Raw genomic sequence first — 20,649 nt, forward strand, 5'->3', positions numbered from 1 at the left:
TCTTCTGGTTCTGCTCTGCATCCAGAACCAGAACCCAACAAGGAGAAGCAGCATCCAGCTTCTATGCACCACAAATCTGGAACAAACTTCCAGAAAACTGTAAAACAGCTGAAACACTGAGTGCCTTTAAATCTCGACTAAAAACCCACCTGTCTAGCGTTGTATTTGAAACGTAATCAATTACGAATTTAATTATGGCATTTGACTTAGATGTTTTGATGGTTGATTCTATGTTGCATGATTTTATGTTTGTTATGATGTAAAGCACTTTGAAATGCCTTGCTGCTAAAATATCCATCCATCCATCCATCCATCCATCCATCCATCCATCCATCCATCCATCCATCCATCCATTTTCTTACTCCCTTGTCCCTCAGTGGGGTCGGGAGGGTTTGCTGAAATATGCTATACAAATAAAATTTTATTTGACTTGATCCAGGGCGTACCTCACTGTTTGGCCGCTAGAGGTAGACATTATCCAGATACTACCCATTCCAGAGGACATTTTCTTACATAATATCGCTATTTATTTAGTCTGTTAATATTGGAAATAGACACCCAGCATCATTCTGGGTGTGCTGTCGCTTTCTTACACTTTACAGACATTAAAATAATTTTATTTTTTTTACTATGTACACATTAAAAAAAATCAATGTTACAGTTGGCATTTCGTAGGATTTTATATGACTTAATACTGTCATATGGAGTGGTGGTTGGTGGTGAATAGAGACGCAAGTAGACCCAGGATGTAGATGAAATTATACATTTATTGATGAAGATGCTCAAACAGTCAAACCAGGCGGCACGACAGAGAATTAGCACACAGCTAATACCGGTAGCAACTGATAGAGGACTGATAGACGAGAGCTGACACCGACACAGGACTTAACCAGGTCTACTGTGAGGACTGAGACTGACAAAAACAAGGACTTAAATACACACAGGGCTAATCAATGGAACGAGACACACCTGGGAAGCAATCAACGGGGAAGACGCAGAGACAGACACAAAGGACAGAAACTGAACACAAAAAACCCTAAATATAAATACACAGAAACACGGATCGTGACAAATACCATTTAAGAAAGAGTTTATAATCAATATTACAAGTGGCATATAAACATTGTAGACTGGTAAAATCAGGCTTCACTTTGTACCATGAACTGCACTGGGAGGGCAGAAACTTTTATTCTGCATTACTAAATCTACATGTATTTAATGTAATATACAATAGAAGATCATTTATCAAGCCTTGTGTTAAATCTAAACCTTTTATTTCCAAATTAGAAAGTTGTTTGTGAGATATCTGTCCACAAGTTGACAAACATGATTTTTCTTTTGTTAACAGTATTTCTGTATGTTTTTGTATTTGTTTAGCTGATATTTGTCTTCCTGTGACTTATCAGTTTTTGCTGTTTGTGTTATAATTTAAGCATAGCTTGCAAGAATTCTGCCAAAAATACAATTGCATCTTGGTAATATGGTCTGATAGAATCAAAATGTCATTTTCAGATAGAGATAAAATAATTGTGTTCTTCTTTGACAATCTAGTGCAGGTATTGAAAATGATATGAGGATCAATTGCCAAATCAATTTGCCATCCAAGAGTGAAATTTAGTGATATAATAGAAGTTTCACTTTAAGGTGGCATTGCTGAACAGGACTATTTTGGTTTGCTGTGTTGACCTGTCTGCTATCGTGAAAGTTTAGAAAGTTCTCTGTGCCAATTTCATCAAGTCAAATGAAGAAAAATGCCCTTCACTCTAGGGCCAAAACAAAATTCCTCTCCCTTATTTGAGTAACAGATGCAGATGTGTTAACAGTGCACTGTATTGCCGCCACATCTAATTGCTTTTATTGAATGAATCAATTTCATCAAATAATAAAGCCAGTATTTACACTTGAACTATTTTCAATTGTAAAGATTCACCATAAAGCAAGGATTGGGTTATGAAATAAAAAAAAAAATAAAAAATTATCAGAAGAATGGAGTGAAGCAACAGGAAGAATAATGGGAAATAAAGAGGCTTTGTGGACTTTAGTCAATACATTACTCTTTATCAATAAAAAGTGTAAAACTAATTGAAAATATAGCCTGGGCAACGGATGCAAATTTTCCAGCTCCATTGCTGAAAACTATTTATATACCACTATTCATCCATCATCCATCACACTCATTCTTTCAGGATCACGAGGAGTGCTAGTGGTACACTGTGGGCAGGTCTCCAATACCACCATTCATACACAAGGTGATAAAAAGTTCTGTACAATTTTAAGAATTGTAAGAATTGTATGGAAAAAAGTCACAAAAATATATTTTTAAGAAAATAAACAGCTAAGTTGAGATGAAAAATACCAAAAAACAAAACAAACAAACAAAAAACATTTTTACAATTTAAGACACAAGCTTCTGTCAATATTTTCACTCCTGACTGGTCTAGTTCAATCATGCAATTTAAAAATATACCATTTTCCAAGCAGTGGGCCAGTTCAATGACTCAGAAATCATATGATCCAGCTTCCTGTTGTTGGTCAGGACTGTGGCAGCAGCATTCTGGATGTCCTGCAGCTATGTGACTCTTCACAGAAATTAAAATATTTTATACTAAAAATTAAAGCACTCACCATTTTTTCCTCTATGCATTTCTCAGAAAATTCCTAACACTATTAATTATTACTCAAGTTGGCCAATTTAGTAAAACGCTTTTCAAATAAACGTAACTACATAGGCATATATTCTTTGTTGTTTTAATCCTCATAATGCCTAATGGAGTGTTGATTTCTAACCGCAGATTTTCAGGACTCAAAACAATGGCAACTTTGTTTTCTTCATTAAACTGGAGGAGTTTCTGGTCCATCCACTCATAGAAAGCAACACACTAACTGAAAGGGACAGTGGGCCACGTATTAACAGTTGTGTAGAGTTGTGGCATCAACATTGGTATGGTAACACAAATTGTAATACATGACTTTCTGGAGATTTTTTGTTGTTGTATTTTTATAGCTAGTCCTTTCAGTCTTAAGGCAATTCAACAACTCCCAGACACCCTATTCAGCCATTTAGTTCACTTACAGTTCAGGGTGGATATATTTGAATGATACAGAAGAATGTTAGAAGAAACTAAAGTCTAAAAATGTAAGGACAAAGCAAAGATCAAGATGTGCACATTCAATACTTGTCCTCAGTGATCCTATGGCTGAGAAATGGTCAGTAATCAGAGCTTGTTTGTCTCTTTTGCCACCGACAGAAAACAACCAGCCCTGAAAGAAAATCAGGTTAATTGGAACCATAAAACTTCATTAATAACATAGAACACAAAAGCATCTTAATACTAACATTTGATTTATTAAATTTACACTGAAAAAAATGTAAGTAAAGAAATGCATTTTGGAATAATTAGCTATTAAGCTCATTTAGAAAACTTACCAGTGAGAATAGAACACTTGAGAAGAAAATGTAGAATCAGAAGGCACAGATGCAATGAAGTCAAAGTCTGCATCCACACAGTTGTGTCACCATATTTAATCTGGAGTCAAATTTCATTGGTCATTGGAAAAGATTTATGAGTGATATATTGAGGTAATTTCAGACATTAATTATGAACAGATGAAAGTTTTGTGTAGTTTACTGTTAAAGATATTTGGTTCAACCCAGTAAGAACATCCTTGCAAGAGAAGAAAGAATACATAAGGTTCTGAATTGCAGCGTAAAGATTTTCCATTATGTCAGAAAAGTCTGGATCTATGTTTTGAATTCACTAATTAACTCTCTGGCTTTAACCCAGCTGTAAGCTGTTGTTGAAAGATTAGTCAAGATTAGCAAAAAAATCTACAGGGATTCATTTAAAATTTTTCCAATTTACAAGTTCATGTATGAGCAAAAGTTGTATTGGAATTTAAAATGGAAGCGATTCAATGCTTGGTTATATTAGCAGAACTGTTATGAGGCCGTGGCTGTATCCACATAAACATCTGGCTGTTATAGATCTTTTAGGTATTTGTCAAATCAGCTGGGATTTTTCAGAGAGAATGTTTGGGAGTTGGTTGTGTCCTCCACATCTTTCAGTATTTGCTCCTCTGTTCAAACTCAGTTATTTTCTTTTGCCCAGCAAAGTAGGCAAAAGAAAATCATAATCCCAAAAAATAACTGAACAAGCATAAACACACAACCAGACCAACGGAGTGCAACAAAACAGTTAAATTACAACCAAATACTAAAAACAATTTACCTTTATAGCCCTAAAGTTAGTATTGTTAACTCCTTGGATGTCACAGATAAAGGAGTCTGTTTTGCTATGGTTTTCTTTGACTTTGACACAGGGATGTTGTTTTTCACCCTCAATGCCCCACACAAGCAACTCTGCTGCTGTCATCTCCAGTTTATCTGAACTTTTCTGAAATCAAACAGAAACAAACAGAAACAAACTTTTAGAAACTCAAGTCACTTGTTGGGTAATTTTTAAAAAATACTTACGTGAATAACAACACGGGCATCATTTCCCTGCCTCTCTGTAGTGAAGCTGGTAAACTCTGGATCAGGATAGTATGTTAGTTTGACCAAACAGGCCACTGTTTGATTGGCTACTTTCAGAAAAACAGTGCTGCAGCAAATCTGACTGTTTTCTGCTGGAGGCGTATCATAGGTGAGATTCTGCAAATTATTTAAAAAATGTTAGGGCAAAGAGATTTTATGTCAAAACATTTACAATAGTCAGATAACATATCATGTATATTTGTATCTTTTCAGCCACAAATAGTTTGTATCCTTGAAGTAAATTTACCATCTCTGCTGCTGTGCCCCTAGGCTCACCCTTAAGGCCCCTTACATTCATTATTTAACCTTTCCACATACACAGATATGTGAATATGCATTTCTTATTCCAGAAAGACAATAATAATTTTACTGTGATTCACAGGATACTCAATTCTATAGCCCCAAAACCTTTTGACCCATTCACCTCTGACCATATGTAACAATCTCTCTCTGTAGTGAAGCTGGTAAACTCTGGATCAGGTGAACCATGAGTTTTAATCATGGTTCACTTCTACTTTAGTAGTAGCAGCATTCACCTCATTTGTTATTTGTGAAAGCTGTTTATTCGCTCCTCTGTGTTTTATTTTAGCAATTGTTTTATATCTTATGCAATTTGGTCTTGGATTCAAAACAATAACTTTAAAAATATATTCACAACAGACAGATTGGCTCCATCTGCAGAACTACCTCACTGCTGCTGTTCCTGGGAAGCAACACTTGCTGCTGGGAGTGGCTCTGCATCAGCCCATCCACAAACTCCAGATGGGTCCCAATGAGTTTGACCTTCCTCTTCCCACTACAGGGCATGAAGCAGCAGTCAGATTAGAGGACATTTGATATACAGAGAAGGTGTTCTAAACTCATCACTCTACTAACATTTCCACTGCCTTATTCCACATAAAATGCTAAGTGCCACTGCATTCAGGTGCTCATAGGAAATGCCATGTGCTTACAAACAGCCAACTGAATTAAAACAGACGTGCTTCAAACTGTTTAAAAGGCAAATTAAACATGAATGAAATATTAAGCATCACAAACCGTATTCTACTCATCTGTTAAAAAAATAAATAAATAAATTGCACAAAAAGATTAAAGTTCCCTTCCAAACATGTAAGTATAAACTATTTTAGAGTGACATTCACTATTGGGAACATAAGCAGGCAGATAACAAATAAGTCACTAAACAGAGCTGATTCACTTACTTTATAGGAGTCTTTCATGGGCAAGTTGTGGCTTTAGAACAACAGATAATTACTGTACTAGAATGACCAGCTTTGTAAAAAAAAAAAAAAACAAGCAAAAAAACCCCAGTAACTTTAATTTTTGATAATTGGAATGATCCATTCTTTTTTAGCTGTTTAATGGTAAAAATTAACCTAGCAAGGAATATAACTGAAGCAAAAAAACCTTCATGTCTCTTGAAAGTGCTTTCCAAATATCTTTTGATCTAAGAAAATGGAGTTGTTTCTGAAGCTATAAGTACGAGTCTTGTAGTCAGAAATTTCTTTGAGGAAGTGACTCCTTCACACCTTCTACTTGTGACTGACAAAAGTCACAAGTAGAAGGTGTTGAAAAACTAAAGAAGTTAAGCACCTCGATTAGCAAGATGTTGCCAAAAATTAACTACAAGCTATATACCATACTATATTAATTATAATACTATGTTCAATCTCTGACCACTAACAATTACATCGTTCTAGTATCTGCTTGGACCCAATTTGCCTTCACTGCTGCCTTGAGTCTTTGTAGCATAAACTTGAGGTGTTGGAAACCTCAGAGACTCTGGTTCATCTCGACACGACGGCTTAACTCGAGTTACTGTAGAATTGCCAATTACACATCCAAGATAATCAATCATTCCACATCCCAAAAGTGCTTTTATCGAAAAAAGTCCAAAGTCTGGAGAATCCACTGGAGTACAGTGAACTCGTGTTCTTGTTTGTTAAACCAGTTGGAGATGATCTGAGCTTTGTGATGTGGTGCATTGTCCTGTGAGACGTACATACAGATGTGGATACCTTGTGGTCATAAATGGATTGACTCTGTAGCATTCTCTAGTAACAGTAACTACTCAAAGCACTTTACATTAGAGCACCGGTAATTGGACAATTAAGGGTTTCCATCTGTAACTGGTGGAAACTTGCAGGAATGTTCAAATACCTCCTCCAGCTGCTCCGAGGTACTATGTCAGTGCAGACTGGTAACGGCTGAAAGGTGATTGTAGCGTTTCCGTGGCAACTACCATCAGGCAGAAGAACACACACTTTGACCACTCTCCTAGTTTCAGTGGTGGGGATGTGAAAGGTCAAACTGACACCAGTGTTGTTCCACACAGAAGATCTGTCCAGAAAAATAAAAAAAACACACAGAAAGCAAAAATAGTAAGAGTTAAATTGAAACAAGAAGATATAAGAAAACTGAAAGGCTGATGGAGAAACTTTCTATTTGTCCACATTTTTAAAAACAGCAGCTGTAGCCTTCAATTATCCATCCATCCATTTTCTTTCACCCTTGTCCCTCAGTGGGGTTGGGAGGGTTGCTGGTGCCCATCTCCAGCTAACGTTCCGGGCGAGAGGTGGGGTTCACCCTGGACAGGTCGCCAGTCTGTCGCAGGGCAACACAGAGACACACAGGACACACAACCATGCACACCTAGGGGCAATTTAGACAGACCAATTAACCTAACAGTCATGTTTTTGGACTGTGGGAGGAAACTGGAGTACCAGGAGAAAACTCATGCATGCACAGGGAGAACATGCCAACTCCATGCAGAAAGAGCCCAGGCTGGGAATTGAACCCAGAACCTTCTTGCTGCAAAGCAACAGCTCTACCAACTGCGCCACTGTGCAGCCCTAGCCTTCAATTAGCTTATGTTTTACTATACAGACTCTGTAGGAAAGCCTTCCTATGAACTCAAATAGGTTTTCTCTGTCCACCTTTTCAGGTCATCCTTTCTATCTGTATTTTATACATACTTTTTACACCTTACAATTATGGCATGGGGGTTGAAGTGGACCCATTGATGTGAAACCTCTGATCCACCTTGTGATGTAGTTATAACAACTATGAGATGCAAGTTGAAGGCAGGACTGGAAGCTCCACATTCCAGTCAGATGTAAAAATACATGCCATTTACTTGGCATGTAGTAAATGTTAGAAATACCTACTGTGTAAGATTTTAAAGATAGATTGTCGTTACTTAGGTGATTGTCATGGAACAGCATTATCAGGAAATGGGTGCAGTTATTGTGGTGAATGTGAAAGAACCAAATGGAAAGTTTCTGAAACAAAAGCTAAAGCAAGTTGCATTTTTAGCTAACCACTTTGGCTGTTTAGTCATTTCTTTACATTTATGTGACAAATATCTTTCTGTCCATTTGTTAATTTCCTTTTTCATGTTAGACATTTGAATATTTACTGAACTTGAGAAACAAAATGTGCCGACAGAAACCTTTGTACATTTCATTTATGTAAATGGCAAATAACTAAATTGACTATAAATGGTGGCGGCACAGATGATGATGTAGATTTAGTGTTTAAGAAAAAGGAGCTTGGAATACCAAGCATAGCAAATAATTTGGGGAATTTATTAGTTTTGATTGATCAAAATCAATAAAAATTATAACTGCTGTCAACATTTTCAGCAAAATGTTTTTATTTGTGCAAAGGAGGTAGGCAGCAGATCAAACGTTGCTGCCAATGAAGTAAGTCAGAGTGCATGTGTGGTTGTAGGTGTTTATGTGGGTGGGGTAGATGGATTCTGCAGGGTCACATGCAGACATGACACTTGCTGATTGAAGTCCTTCAAAATGTTCATCCGTGCTGAGTGTCAAGACTTCCTGTTGACTCTTACATGAAAGTCCTCCTCTGTTTTGTGGTAGGTTTTCATTCTTGACACTTAAGCTTCTGTCTCTCAGCTTTCAGGCCACTTGCTTCTCAAGTTTCTCTTGTCCTTGAGAAGCATATTAATTGTTTTATGTGCCTGATAATAATATTTGGTTTGAAACTCTTTGGGCTCTTGAGCTTGTAAAATATACCAGGTATGTGCCTGTTTGCAAATGTTTTCAGTATAACAAATGTTCATCTCGCAAATTATTTCCCCCATCAGTTTACGTAAGACACATTCCGACTGGCCTTAGTCTTCTGTTGAGTGACTCACTCCTGAGGACTACAGTCCATGGGTGTCGAGATTCTCACTCCGATCACGTTGCTCAGGTTATGACCTGACAACAAAGCATGGTTTTTCCCATACAGAGACACAACGCTAGGTGTAATGGAGATGACATCTGGCATCTGACAGGGAAACAAAAGATATTTAGCATTCATCCATTATGCTTATTTGATGACATACTGAATTAGTTTAATACAGATTTCTCAAAAACCCATTCTACAGCTTTTAGATGAATCAAATGATTCGACTGTTAGCAGGGCTCTATAGAACATGACTGCCTGCTCGTTCAGCCATTTTGTTTCAGGTGTGTCTGACCAGGAATGCATCTAAAACTTACGGCTACTCAGCAGAAAAGAGTTTGAGAGACCTGGTTAAGGATGAGTGTTAAGAAAAATGTGCATTAATATTGATTCAGACTCACAGAAATGTTCATCTCAGCTTCCATCTCCAGGCAAACGTCCTTCTGAGTCTACACAGAAGATTTTGAAATGAATAAACAATGTTGTTCTGGTCAGGTTACTACTGACTTATATAAGACTTACTATGATGGTCATGACAGTAAACATTAACATTAAGAAGTCTATATTTGACAAATTGATGATTATTACATTGTGAGTAAGTTCACTGGCCCAGGAACAGCTGCTATCCATCCATTGGCACCCAGATCTGATACAATATCGGCACCTGAAGAGAAAAACAAATCAGACTGGCTTTCAGCTCAGCTTTTGGAAAACATTAACACCACAAACTTGTGGTAACAGATTATGTTAAATGCAAGAGCAGAGGCATTCTCCCTGAAGAAACATTGGATGAGCTACAGGAGCATCATTCAATACATGGACAGCCCACTGATATCCTAACAGCCTCCAACCAAACACAGAGACAGAATTTAAAGTCGCCAATAAACCCAACATCCATGATGAAGGACAGTGGAAAACTGTAATGCTAATACAAGGGGAAGAGAAGCAAAGATCTCATTTGAGATGAGATTGCACCAACAGCTTTCTTGTCATTATTAAAAAACAACAACAACAAAAAAACAACCTCCACCCACAAGTTTGGTGTATAAATGAACTTACAGATAGGAACTTGGTTGTCCATGAACACTTGAACAGTTGATTAGTTTTCTTTGCTCTGTCAGCTCAGATTTCCCAATGTTGATCTTTATGGTGACATCCAGGACTGTGAATTAAGACAGTTTTACAAAACTTCCTTTAAGAAAGCAATAATAATATGTAAGAATATGTAAACTTGGACAACATAATTGGAATAATGTGTTGAAAATAGCAACAATTTTGAATCTGTTTTCTTGAGACAAAGGAAGCTTTAAAGTTGCAGAGAACATTAAAAGATATGATCATTTTAACTGATTTCACTGAGACAAGAAAAAACATAAATCTGAAGCTTTCAAATTGATAAAATGTGCTTCCACAGAACTGAAAAACAGAGGATTACTTTTCAAATATCAAACCTGTTGAACTTTTCTGCCATATTACATTTAAAAAAGACAGAAGCAGTAAATGTTATTTTATAGATTATCACATTGTTTCTGTCAGTTCTATAAGGAACTGACCTTTATATATTCTAAACAATCAGGTTATTTCATTACTTTGATCATTTAACAAAAGCTGATTACCATCAGTAAGAAGAGTGTCGATAAGGATGCATGTGCATTGGGGGAACTGTGCTAAAAGCCCCTGTTGCATACAAATCTGACTAGAATTTGAAGAGAATTCACAGGTGAAGTTAGATTGAACCTTCTGCGGCACAGTCAGGTGTGTCTGAATCATTACTTTGACCTGAGAAAGACAGGAATACAGAAGAATAACATAATCTGAAAGAAAAATCAAATGTAACTGAATTTAGTCAGTGTGTTTGAAACAAACCATTCCACTGGAATCCTTCACAACTCGGTGGGAAGTCATTTCCTGTTGAGCTTCATCAGGGATTGACAACCACTCTGAGTCTGTGCAGTGGTCCTCAAATGTACAGCTGAAAAAGTTCAAATGAGGTTTTAGAAAGTTCAGAAATGTCTGAAGGATTCAGTGGTAAGAGAAGTTCCTGACCTGTCTTCAGAGACGCACCAAACACAGAGGGGATCCTGTGCAAACAGACAAGCCCTCACATTTCTGTGAGTGCTACACTTTGACACTGGAACACGATCAATCTGGAACAAAAACACACTTAACATCTGAAAATGTATGGGTACGTTTTATGAAAAATAAAACGTACCCATACATTTTATGGGTACGTATGAGTACGTACCCATAAGGTTAGTTAAAAATAACTAACCTTATTTTTAAGCTGCAAATACACATGGTTCTGATCCACTTGATCCAGATGGATTTTGGGAAACACTTTGCGTTTTTCACTCTGTCTGTAGAGAATCTCTGGACAGGTGGGCTTAAAGTTCCTGTCTACAGCAAGCTGATGACAATATAGACCATAGTTAGAGTATTTATGGGAAAAGTAGGCACTGAACATGTCAAAGTTATATTTCAGCAAAAATAGTTTCCCTGGACACAACTGGTGACCAGTACATAAGTTAGCAATGGTGTCCCACATGGATTGATACTTGGTATCACCTTTTTCTCCATTTATATTAATGTACAGACTCACATGGGTGCACATAATACTGTATGCATTTCTCATTTAAAAGTTGCAAAAATTATTTGCACACTTATTTTATGAGGCGACATGTTTTTTTAAAACATGTAAAACAATACTTTTCATTAGCCATCGTTAAAAATTGTGATACAACTGGTGGTACTCAATAGTCGTCAGTGGTTTACAAAGCTATATAAAGACAAGATGTTCTAGCACATTGACGCTTGCTTTGAACAGAAGCTACAGAAAAAGGAGAAGTGTTCAGAAACTAAAGTAGACATTAACGGCTACTGGCAGCTTATTTCCCTCTAAACTGATCTAGAAATGACATCAAAATACTGAAATGGAAAACTGTCACTGAGTCATAAAACTTGTACATTTCAAACTATTATTAGCAATACCAGCTAGCAACAGTTATTTCAAATATTTCAAATAAGTTACTCCTGAGTTAAACGTGGGCACATGTATAGAAGAAACTCTCATCAACAGAGCGTAGATAAGGTGATTCACCATGGCAACAGAAGAAAATAAGAAGCTTGAAAGGGTGCTTTTCTCACCAATGGAATTAGAATTTTAATGACGGCAAAGGAGAATATCAAAACATATTTCACAAAAACAAGCAGTACTGTTTCTTCAAAATAGCGAGAGTTAGCATGACAAAGACAAAATCAATGCATAAGTGTGATTTAGCAGAAAGTGAGTATTCTTGACACTATACTTAATTAATATTCAAAAAAAGAGGATCATTTTATTTGTCCGAACAAGATAAACGTATACTGTACCACGGAAACCAAAACATGTGAGTAGATTATGTTTGAATTGTCGAAATGCGACAACAACTACATTATTGCTTTCACTAATATTTGTAGTTCTGTGGAGTTCTTTTATTAGTCTTGTGGGTTTGTAGCTATAGGGAACCCCATTAAACTGTACTGCCTGTGGTTTTCAGACAGCAAGCTACTTATAAACTTAAGTCACAATGATCCAAGTCTAACAGTGCGATAGCTCTCATCAAAAAAGCTCAGTTATAATATAAAATTTTCCTAAGCTACGTGTGTAGCGACACATTGTCATTCTGCTAAGAAGGACCTGACTATTTTTACACCTTATAGGCACCTCTACTGTACAATAACAGTAACATTTTACAGTAACTTTTGAACAGTTTTACAGTAACATTCCAGTCAGGACCCTGTTGGCATCAACATGAACATGAAGTGCAGCACACTCTCCAACATCTACAGGCTGCTCCACTAAAGGACACGCCATTCCTGACACTTTCCTGTGCCAGCTCTCACAAAACGATAGAACAAACTCAGGGTTTGTTCAAACAATCCTGCTCCTGAGCAGCATAGGTTCACAGGGTAAGTTGACCCAGCAGCTATCTGGCTTTCTGAAACTGAAAACCCAGGATATGCATAGTTGGCCCAGAACTTATGCAAGATTTTAACTTATTCTGCTTTCTGAAATGGGGCCCATATGTCTTATAAACGTCTTCAAAAGAATTTCTTTTTCAGAAACTAAAGAAATAATTTCTTCACACCACTCCCCCCGTCCCCCGGCTATCAGAGCTGAAAATAAAAACATCTTTTAATAAAAATGTTTTTTTATTTAAAAAAAAATGTTTTTTAAAAAAAATAGGATGGTAAATCATCCTATTTACCAATGCATAGCCCCTGGTATTTTTTTTAGATGTAATGTATTGCATTCTTCTCCATTAGAAGAATGGGTGGTTGACATCTTGTCATGTCAACCATGTCAAGCATCTTGCATTTAAGACTCTCACCTTTCATCACAATGTGTCCAAACTCCAAAGCTTTTTTAGTCAGGCTGTTGTGTGTAGAGTTAGACTTTTTTTTTCAGTAGATGGGAAAAGAGAATTCCAACATACTCATTTTAAAGGCAGAAACTCATTTACACTGAAACAAATCCTCCTGTCTCCAACCGTACTGCAGTATTCAGTATTTTTCTACACACCTTCATAAGCAAACCGTCTGCTGTTCCAATGAAGAACACCATCCAGGCCTTCTGCTTCATCGCCAACACAGAGGTCATGTCATTGTGTTTCAGAAGAACAACCTTTGGTTTTAGATTATTTGGTCCTGACTGAGAAACAGAAACAGTGATTAGCTGTAAAATCTGCCTACCGAGAAGAGTTGCAAACATTTGGTCTAAAAAAATGCTACAGATTTATTAAAGGGTGAATAGCCGATGATCCTGCAGAGTATCAATGATCATACAGTCATGTGTTAGATGATGTAGAGTTTTTAAGAGTCGAGGCCACAGGAGTATTTGAATGAACATACTTTTTATAAAGACAACAGAAAACATCGTAGCACACCACAAAACAGTTCAATTATGAAATTCTTTGTTGCCATAATGAATACTATTCACAGAAAGCTCAAATGCAGTTAGAAAAAGATCAACTTATTTCTGTTATTGTGCAGAATCAATGTGTAGGAATAAGAAAAGCAAAAAAGCTAAAAAGCCACCAGGAGCTTTTCTGGTGAACAAAGAGAAAAATGTCCTCATTTCATTGATGTCCATTTCATAGAATAATATAGTAAATTAACAGCTTTCATCTCATCTCTTCTAGACAACATGATCAACAGTGAAACAAAAATTATTATAATGTAATTTTATAGCAGATAAAAGCTTTACCATTTGTCTCTGGCAATGAAATGTCACAAAGGACATAATTATCAGTGTGCTCAATTAGTGTTTATCATTATACATTGATAATAAATTTGAAGTTTCATTGCAAGTTACTAACAAAGGAAATGGGTCTTTGCTAATCTGGTAAAAAAAAAAAATTAGAATATATAATTGGACAAAAATAAATTTTGTGACTAATAAATGTCAACCTTTGAGATGTCAGACCCACAGCAAGAAACCCTCATGGCTCCAAGCTAACGAAATGGAAATTTTAATGCAGAATACTTATAGATTGGACATCTAACATGGTAACATGTTTTACCAATTCAATAATTTGTCACAAAGGGAAATTTAATAGAATTTCCACGATAACATATTCAACTGAACATAAAATGACTAAACTTCTTTCCTTTATATTTTTATTCACAATAACTTACCCAGGAATTTGTACTTTTTGATGTGTAAAAAAAGTCTGGATCTTCATTCTTCTCCCTACTGAGATCAGGACTGATGTCAAACAGCAGCAGCTCAGTGTTTTCTCCTCCTTTATCCACACTGAACACTCCACTCCACAGGACCTGCTGTCCACCTGGGACGACCGAGGAGGCCAGCAGTCTGCTGCCTTCACCTCCAGAGGAACTGAGAGTCGCTCCACGAAGAGACTTCAGAGTCTCAGTTTTACTGGTTTCAGCCTGAAACCAGATCAGACGAACTTTGTTGGTTTCACCTCCTGATGCCACGTTGGAGAACAGATACACTGTTGAGTTGATCTGAAATCCGTCCACAAACTCTACATCAGCTTCAGTTTGGATCCCAGGTTTATCACCTGACTGACCAGACCAGGAAAATATTTCCCCATACTGTCTGTGATCTGTGTTGTGAAGGTTGATTGTCTTTAAATCAGTGCTACACTCTGTCTTGTCTCTATGGTTCTTTATAGCTGTCAGAATGTAAGTCTCAGTCAGACCTGAATCCTCCTTCACATCCACCAGAAAGCTGACAGACCCACTGCTGCTCCTCTGAGGTCCCACCTGGATGTGTTCACTGTAAACCAGCTTAGAGATGTTCTTCAGGTCCAGAATCTCACAAAAGCCACAGTAATTGTTGGTCACACCGCAGCTGACCACTGTATCATTCCTAACAAATGGAATTAAAATATTGACACTAAACTTTGCATTTAACAAATCCGTTTCTGAGATTCGATGAAACTCCGCATCACCCATCCCATTGTCGTCCTTCAGGATCCCTCTCTGGGTCAGGCTGTGCAGCAGAGTCAGGTCATGGCTCAGCTGGTACAGCTTCTCCTCTGTAGCGATGTAAACAGAGTTGGTGGCCACTGCAACCTGCAGAATGTTTCCCTCAAAACTGAAACTTCCATCTTTCTTGTGACTCCAAGCAGGTTTGACCCAGACAGCACAAAGCAGACCAAGCAGCAGGATCATGTTGCACCAAAGGATGCAGTACTGACTGAGACACTGATCTGTGGGTCTCTGCAGAGAGGAGAGCTAAAGCAAAAGGTGCTAAATGTGTCAGGAACAAAGCCCACACAGCAGAACCACAAATAAAAATAGATGGTTTGTCTCACATAGTTTTTAAAGATTGGAGCACAAATATAGATTTATATCACAATATTTTTTTGTTTATTAAACATGGCAGCTTGATGTGCATTTCTTTTAGCCCCAGGCATACTTTCAGAAATAGAGAATATAAGCAATCATTGATTGCTTATAAACATTAATTTTGTCTTAATTAAAGACAAAATTAATGTTGCATTAATTTTGTCTTTGCCTTGATTTAGGTTCACAACTGTGACAATGTGTGACGCATCACAACTTTTGCCAAGAAATGGCAGATATGAAATTACTTTTGATTAAATGTTAATTATATCAGCAAACATAGAGCATCACTTTCCAGCTATGTCAACAGTGCCGTCTAGTGTTAAATCTCGGAAGTCCATTTTAAATAAAAATAAATAAATAAATAAAAACGTTAAAACATGTATTTACTTATCCCAACTGGGTTCGGTTCTCAATTGTTTTCTTGTTAAATAGCATGTCTATACACAAATAATGTCGAATGAAATAAAGAAAAATGCTTTAAAAGGTTTTTAATTTTTCAAAAATTATCCTGAGAAAAACAGTAGGGTAGGCTTTCATTTTTTATATATATATTTTACGTAACCTACATGCTAAGGTAGGTTAAGTTTTTAAGTTTGTTGTCTAACCAAACTTAAAAAGAAGGGGGGAAAAAGAGAAAAAAAAAACCTATGGAATAGTAACAATATTTTTACATACCAAATAGGTTGCTTACCTGCGAATTCAGCAAACCCGTGTTTGTGTATAGCTCTTTTTTATCTGTCATATGAAGAGAATTGTCTCATAAATATTTTTTTTAATTAGGCTAACTCTCAGCAGGTGTTGAGGAGCTCTTTTGATCTTCTTGTGACGCAGTTTTTATTTTCTTGCCCGAGCTAACCTAGCATACATAGTCGGAACGTCAATCACACATCTGAGAATACACAGGCTGCTTCAGACTTCTCCAAACAATTTCTACACTAAATCCTAGAATAGGCTACTTGTACGTAAAATATTGGGGAACCCTTCAAATCATTAAATTCAGGGATACGTTTCCGTTAGCAAGGACTTCAGTTTGAAGAGACTTACTAGCATAGGCGTAGGAAGCGGGGGGCGGGGGGGACATGTCCCCCCCCCCAATATTGAAGAGAGTCACATTCGTCCCCCCCCAATAATTTCACCTCAGTTGCGAAGAATTCTAAAATCTTCCACTCGCATGCTTTTATTTTGAAGGCCCACAACAGCGCATTAGCAGAGCGCTTCCTCCCCCCCTCTAAACGCTCAGAATAAAGGCAGCAGCAGATGGGGTCAGAGAAACTCAGTTTGAATAAGGTAAACAATCTGTCAGGAATTTTGCCATGAATATTGCTCGTTTATAACATCTTGTTGTCAGTTTCTTTTCATATATAGAACTAAATCTTTTTGGTTAAGCTGTTTTAATTCTGGAATAGTCACATGTCCAAAATTTTACTGCTAACTTTGTTTAAAAGTTAGCTAGTCTAGTCACAATGATTTAGAATGAGACTGAAAAAGCAGCGAAATTATCCTTTTTATTATTTAAAGTGAGCAACACCGGATCATACTTGACCACTTAGAACCTTTTTACTTTTCTCCATAATATGTTCTATGTGATTTCCCCAAGTTAGTTTCTTATCAAAAACTACACCCAAAAACCGAAACCAACCAACCCTTTCTAACTCTTTCCCATACAAATACAACTTATCAACTCCTATTTTCTTATTTGTGAAAAACATTACTTTTGTCTTTTCAATTGAAAATTTAAAGGCCCACTTTACCCCCCACTTACCCATTTTATCTATACCTTCCTGAAGTTTAATAATAAGATGTTCCACATTTCTTACCATTTTCTATAGTACACCATCATCAGCAAAAAGTGACCTACCAAAACCGATAGATAATTCTTTAAAAATGTCGTTAATCATAACTGAAAATAATGTTGGACTTACCACACTTTCTTGAGGGGTTCCATTTTCTATTTTACATAATTTAGAAACATATCCTATTTTAACTTAAAAATCCCATGTCCAATTAAACATATTACCTCCTATACCTATCTGATGTAATTTAATCATTAACCCTTCCCTCCATAGCATATCGTATGCTTTTTCCACATCAAAAAACACAGCAACAACAGTTTCCTTATTAATTTGAGCTTTTCTAATATCATCCTCTAAACATAAAATAGGATCTATTGTTCCTCTCCCTCTACAAAAGCCACTCTGATAAGGAGTAATTAAATGTTTTGACTCCAAATATTGTGTTAATCTCTCATTCACCATCCTCTCCATCAGTTTACACAGATTAGATGTTAAAGCTATTGGTCTGTAATTTCCAGGGTTACTATGATCTTTCCCAGGTTTCTTCAACGGAATAACAATAGCTTCTTTCCACTTACAAGGCAGTCTCCCCTCCTTCCAAATCTTATTGTATAAAATTAATAATTTATTTAAAACTTCCTCACTTGGGGCTGCACAGTGGCGCAGTTGGTAGAGCTGTTGCCTTGCAGCAAGAAGGTTATGGGTTCAATTCCCGGCCTGGGGTCTTTCTGCATGGAGTTTGCATGTTCTCCCTGTGCGTGCGTGGGTCTTCTCCGGGTACTCCAGTTTCCTCCCACAGTCCAAAAACATGACTGTCAGGTTAATTGGCCTCTCCAAATTGTCCCTAGGTGTGAGTGTGCATGGTTGTGTGTCTCTGTGTTGCCCTGCGACAGACTGGCGACCTGTCCAGGGTGTACCCCACCTCTCGCCCAAAACGTTGGCTGGAGATGGGCACCAGCACCCCTCCCAACCCCACTGAGGGAAAAAGGGTGCAAGAAAATGGATGGACTTCCTCACTTATCTATCTTAACATAACACACTTCATCTTTACCTGGAGCACTATTCCTAGTTCTATCCAAAGCTCTTTTCAGCTCTCCAATAGAGAAAGGATAATTCATTAGATCATTATTACTCTTTCTTCTTAAGATTCCATCATTTTCCTTTTAAGTTCTCTCCCTTCCCTCTATTTCATTAACTGATAAATTTTTCCCACTATGAATCTCTACAAATGCTCTCACTAACATATCAGCCTTTTCCTTGTCAGTTACAGCAACTATATCATTTTTATTTAGTATAGGATAACTCCATTCCCTTCCATCTCCTCCCATTTTTTTGATCATCCCCCAAACATCCACTAGTTTTGTACTATTGCCAAATGTGTCACAGAAACCTCTCCAGAATTCTCTTTTTGTGCTTCTTATTGTTCTCCTGACTTTTGCTTGTGACTTTTTATATTCAATTAAATGTTGAAAATTATGAGACCTTTTAACCAATTTAAATGCTTTATTTCTTTCTCTTACTGCTTTTCTACACTCTTCATTCCACCATGGAACTACCTTTCTCCTATTTTTCCCTGATGTTTTTGGAATAGACTCCTCAGCAGCAGTTAAAATACTCTGACTAATCACTTGGTTCATACTTTCAATACTCTGATCATTTTTAACATTTTAAATTTTCCTATCACATAAGTTATAAAATTCCTCCCAATTTGCTTTCTCAAATATCCACTTTCCTCCTATCATTTCAGGTCTATGCACCTGGCCCATCCTTATTTTGCTGATTATAATGTAGTGATCACTACCAAACGTCTTATTTTTAACTTGCCACACACATAATGGAGCTAAACAGCTAGAAACAAATGTCAAATCTAATACAGAATCCTTACCTGAATTTATATCAATTCTTGTCTTCTTACCATTACTCAAGCAAACCAGATTATTACTATCTAGAAATTCTTCTAAAATTTTCCCATTATAATCTACTTTTCCACTACCCCATAATGAATGATGTGCATTAAAATCTCCACGCCAAATAACATTTCCTTTCATATCCATCTCTTCAAGTTTGCTTAACTCAAGCTTTTTACAAGGATTGTAAAAATTTAAAATCAACATTACCTTCTCTTCCACCCATATTTCAATTGCAACATACTCCAAGTCTCCTTTCCTTCCAATAATTTTATATGGAATACCTTCCTTAATCAAAGAAAGACACCCTCCCCCATTTCCTTCTTCTCTATCATATCTAACTGCAATATATCCATCTATTTTGAAATCCAAACAAGGCCTCAGCGAAGTTTCCTGTATACAAATTATATCAGGTTTCTCTTTTAATTCATAAATAAACTGCTTAAAATCTTGCCCATTTGACAAGACTCATCGCATTCCACTGTAAGATTGAGACTATCCTTCTTGACACCCAGCTCTCCCCTTATGTCTTCCCATCGAATATTCTTTAAGTCTAAGCTATGGCATGCTGCTTTCACAATAATCTGAATCCTTTCCGTTTTTGATTTCACGTCCGATGTTGCATTTATAACTCCTGCAATAAAAGTCACCATTTTCTTTTTTCCTCTTCTATTTTCTTTTCAACCATTTCCATAATTTTTGAGATTATTTGCTTTTCACCTGTTAGAGATTTCCCATTTTGTTTCTCTTTCTCAACTACTTTACACGCTTCTGCATAACTTTCGTTTTCTGTATAGTTGTTTGTCGTTTCAGTACTTCGCATCCCCAAAAAGCAACACTATGCTCTCCTCCACAACTACAGCACTTTGGTTTAACTCCAACTCCACATTTACCATATTCATGGTCTCCAGAACATCGGGCACATCTCCTTTTTCCTTTACACATTTTTGCAACATGGCCAAATTCCTGACAGTTGAAACACCTCACTGGTTTGGGCACGTATTCCCTGACACTAAATCTTATCAAACCAAAGAAAACCTCCTTTGGCATTTCTTTTGTTTCAAACTCCAACAACACAATTTCTGTTTCTGTACCCCTTGTCAATCTCTGTGCTTCTTTTATTTCCTTCTTTCTTTCAAATTCTCAACTAAGTCCTTCATGTTAACACTCAACAGCACTCTTGTGAAAATTCCTTTGCTTTCATCATTTCTTTTTTCACCCACTTTAACAACTGCACTGACTTTAACTTTACACCCATCCAAGCTTTTTTGCCTTTTCAACTTGCCCTTCCGAATTACATCCAATCAAAAGATTTCAGTCTCTCAGTATTTTAGCATGTTTAATTTCCCCAACATGTGTTTTAAGT

General features: G+C 36.9%; 1 protein-coding gene across 2 annotated transcripts; it reads right to left on the reverse strand.

Annotated features, from left to right (window-relative positions):
* Positions 1–749: 749 nt before the first annotated feature.
* Positions 750–16,655, reverse strand: LOC103459761 (plexin-C1-like). Of its 2 annotated transcripts, XM_017302674.2 has the most exons (17): positions 16,275–16,655; positions 14,402–14,656; positions 13,287–13,415; positions 10,998–11,132; positions 10,772–10,872; positions 10,592–10,697; positions 10,342–10,504; positions 9,785–9,887; positions 9,314–9,389; positions 9,127–9,174; positions 8,694–8,827; positions 6,695–6,874; positions 5,222–5,330; positions 4,475–4,651; positions 4,230–4,394; positions 3,428–3,527; positions 750–3,261 (listed from the first exon to the last, which is right to left on the reverse strand). In XM_017302674.2, exons 1-17 carry the CDS (start codon positions 16,323–16,325, stop codon positions 3,209–3,211), a joined length of 2,085 nt encoding a protein of 694 aa, XP_017158163.2. In that variant the 5' UTR covers positions 16,326–16,655; the 3' UTR covers positions 750–3,208. The 2 variants fall into 2 exon arrangements, with proteins under 2 accessions (XP_017158163.2, XP_008399796.3); XM_008401574.3 differs by lacking the exon at positions 16,275–16,655 and having other exon boundaries at positions 14,402–15,919.
* Between the last annotated feature and the right edge of the window lie 3,994 nt (positions 16,656–20,649).

This window comes from Poecilia reticulata, chromosome 23, assembly GCF_904066995.2.
Source record: "Poecilia reticulata chromosome 23, P_reticulata-male-v2, whole genome shotgun sequence".
NCBI lineage: Eukaryota > Metazoa > Chordata > Actinopteri > Cyprinodontiformes > Poeciliidae > Poecilia > Poecilia reticulata.

What these genes read in the sequence shown, in the direction of transcription:
- LOC103459761 (XM_008401574.3), bottom strand. Translation starts at nt 15,406, where the DNA reads ATGATCCTGCTGCTTGGTCTGCTTTGTGCTGTCTGGGTCAAACCTGCT. An exon ending in CCAGTGAACTTACTCACAAT is followed by an intron (nt 9,175 to 9,313) that starts GTAATAATCATC and finishes TCTTCTGTGTAG; the next exon opens with ACTCAGAAGGACGTTTGCCT. An exon ending in AAGCTGAGATGAACATTTCT is followed by an intron (nt 8,828 to 9,126) that starts GTGAGTCTGAAT and finishes TTTCCCTGTCAG; the next exon opens with ATGCCAGATGTCATCTCCAT.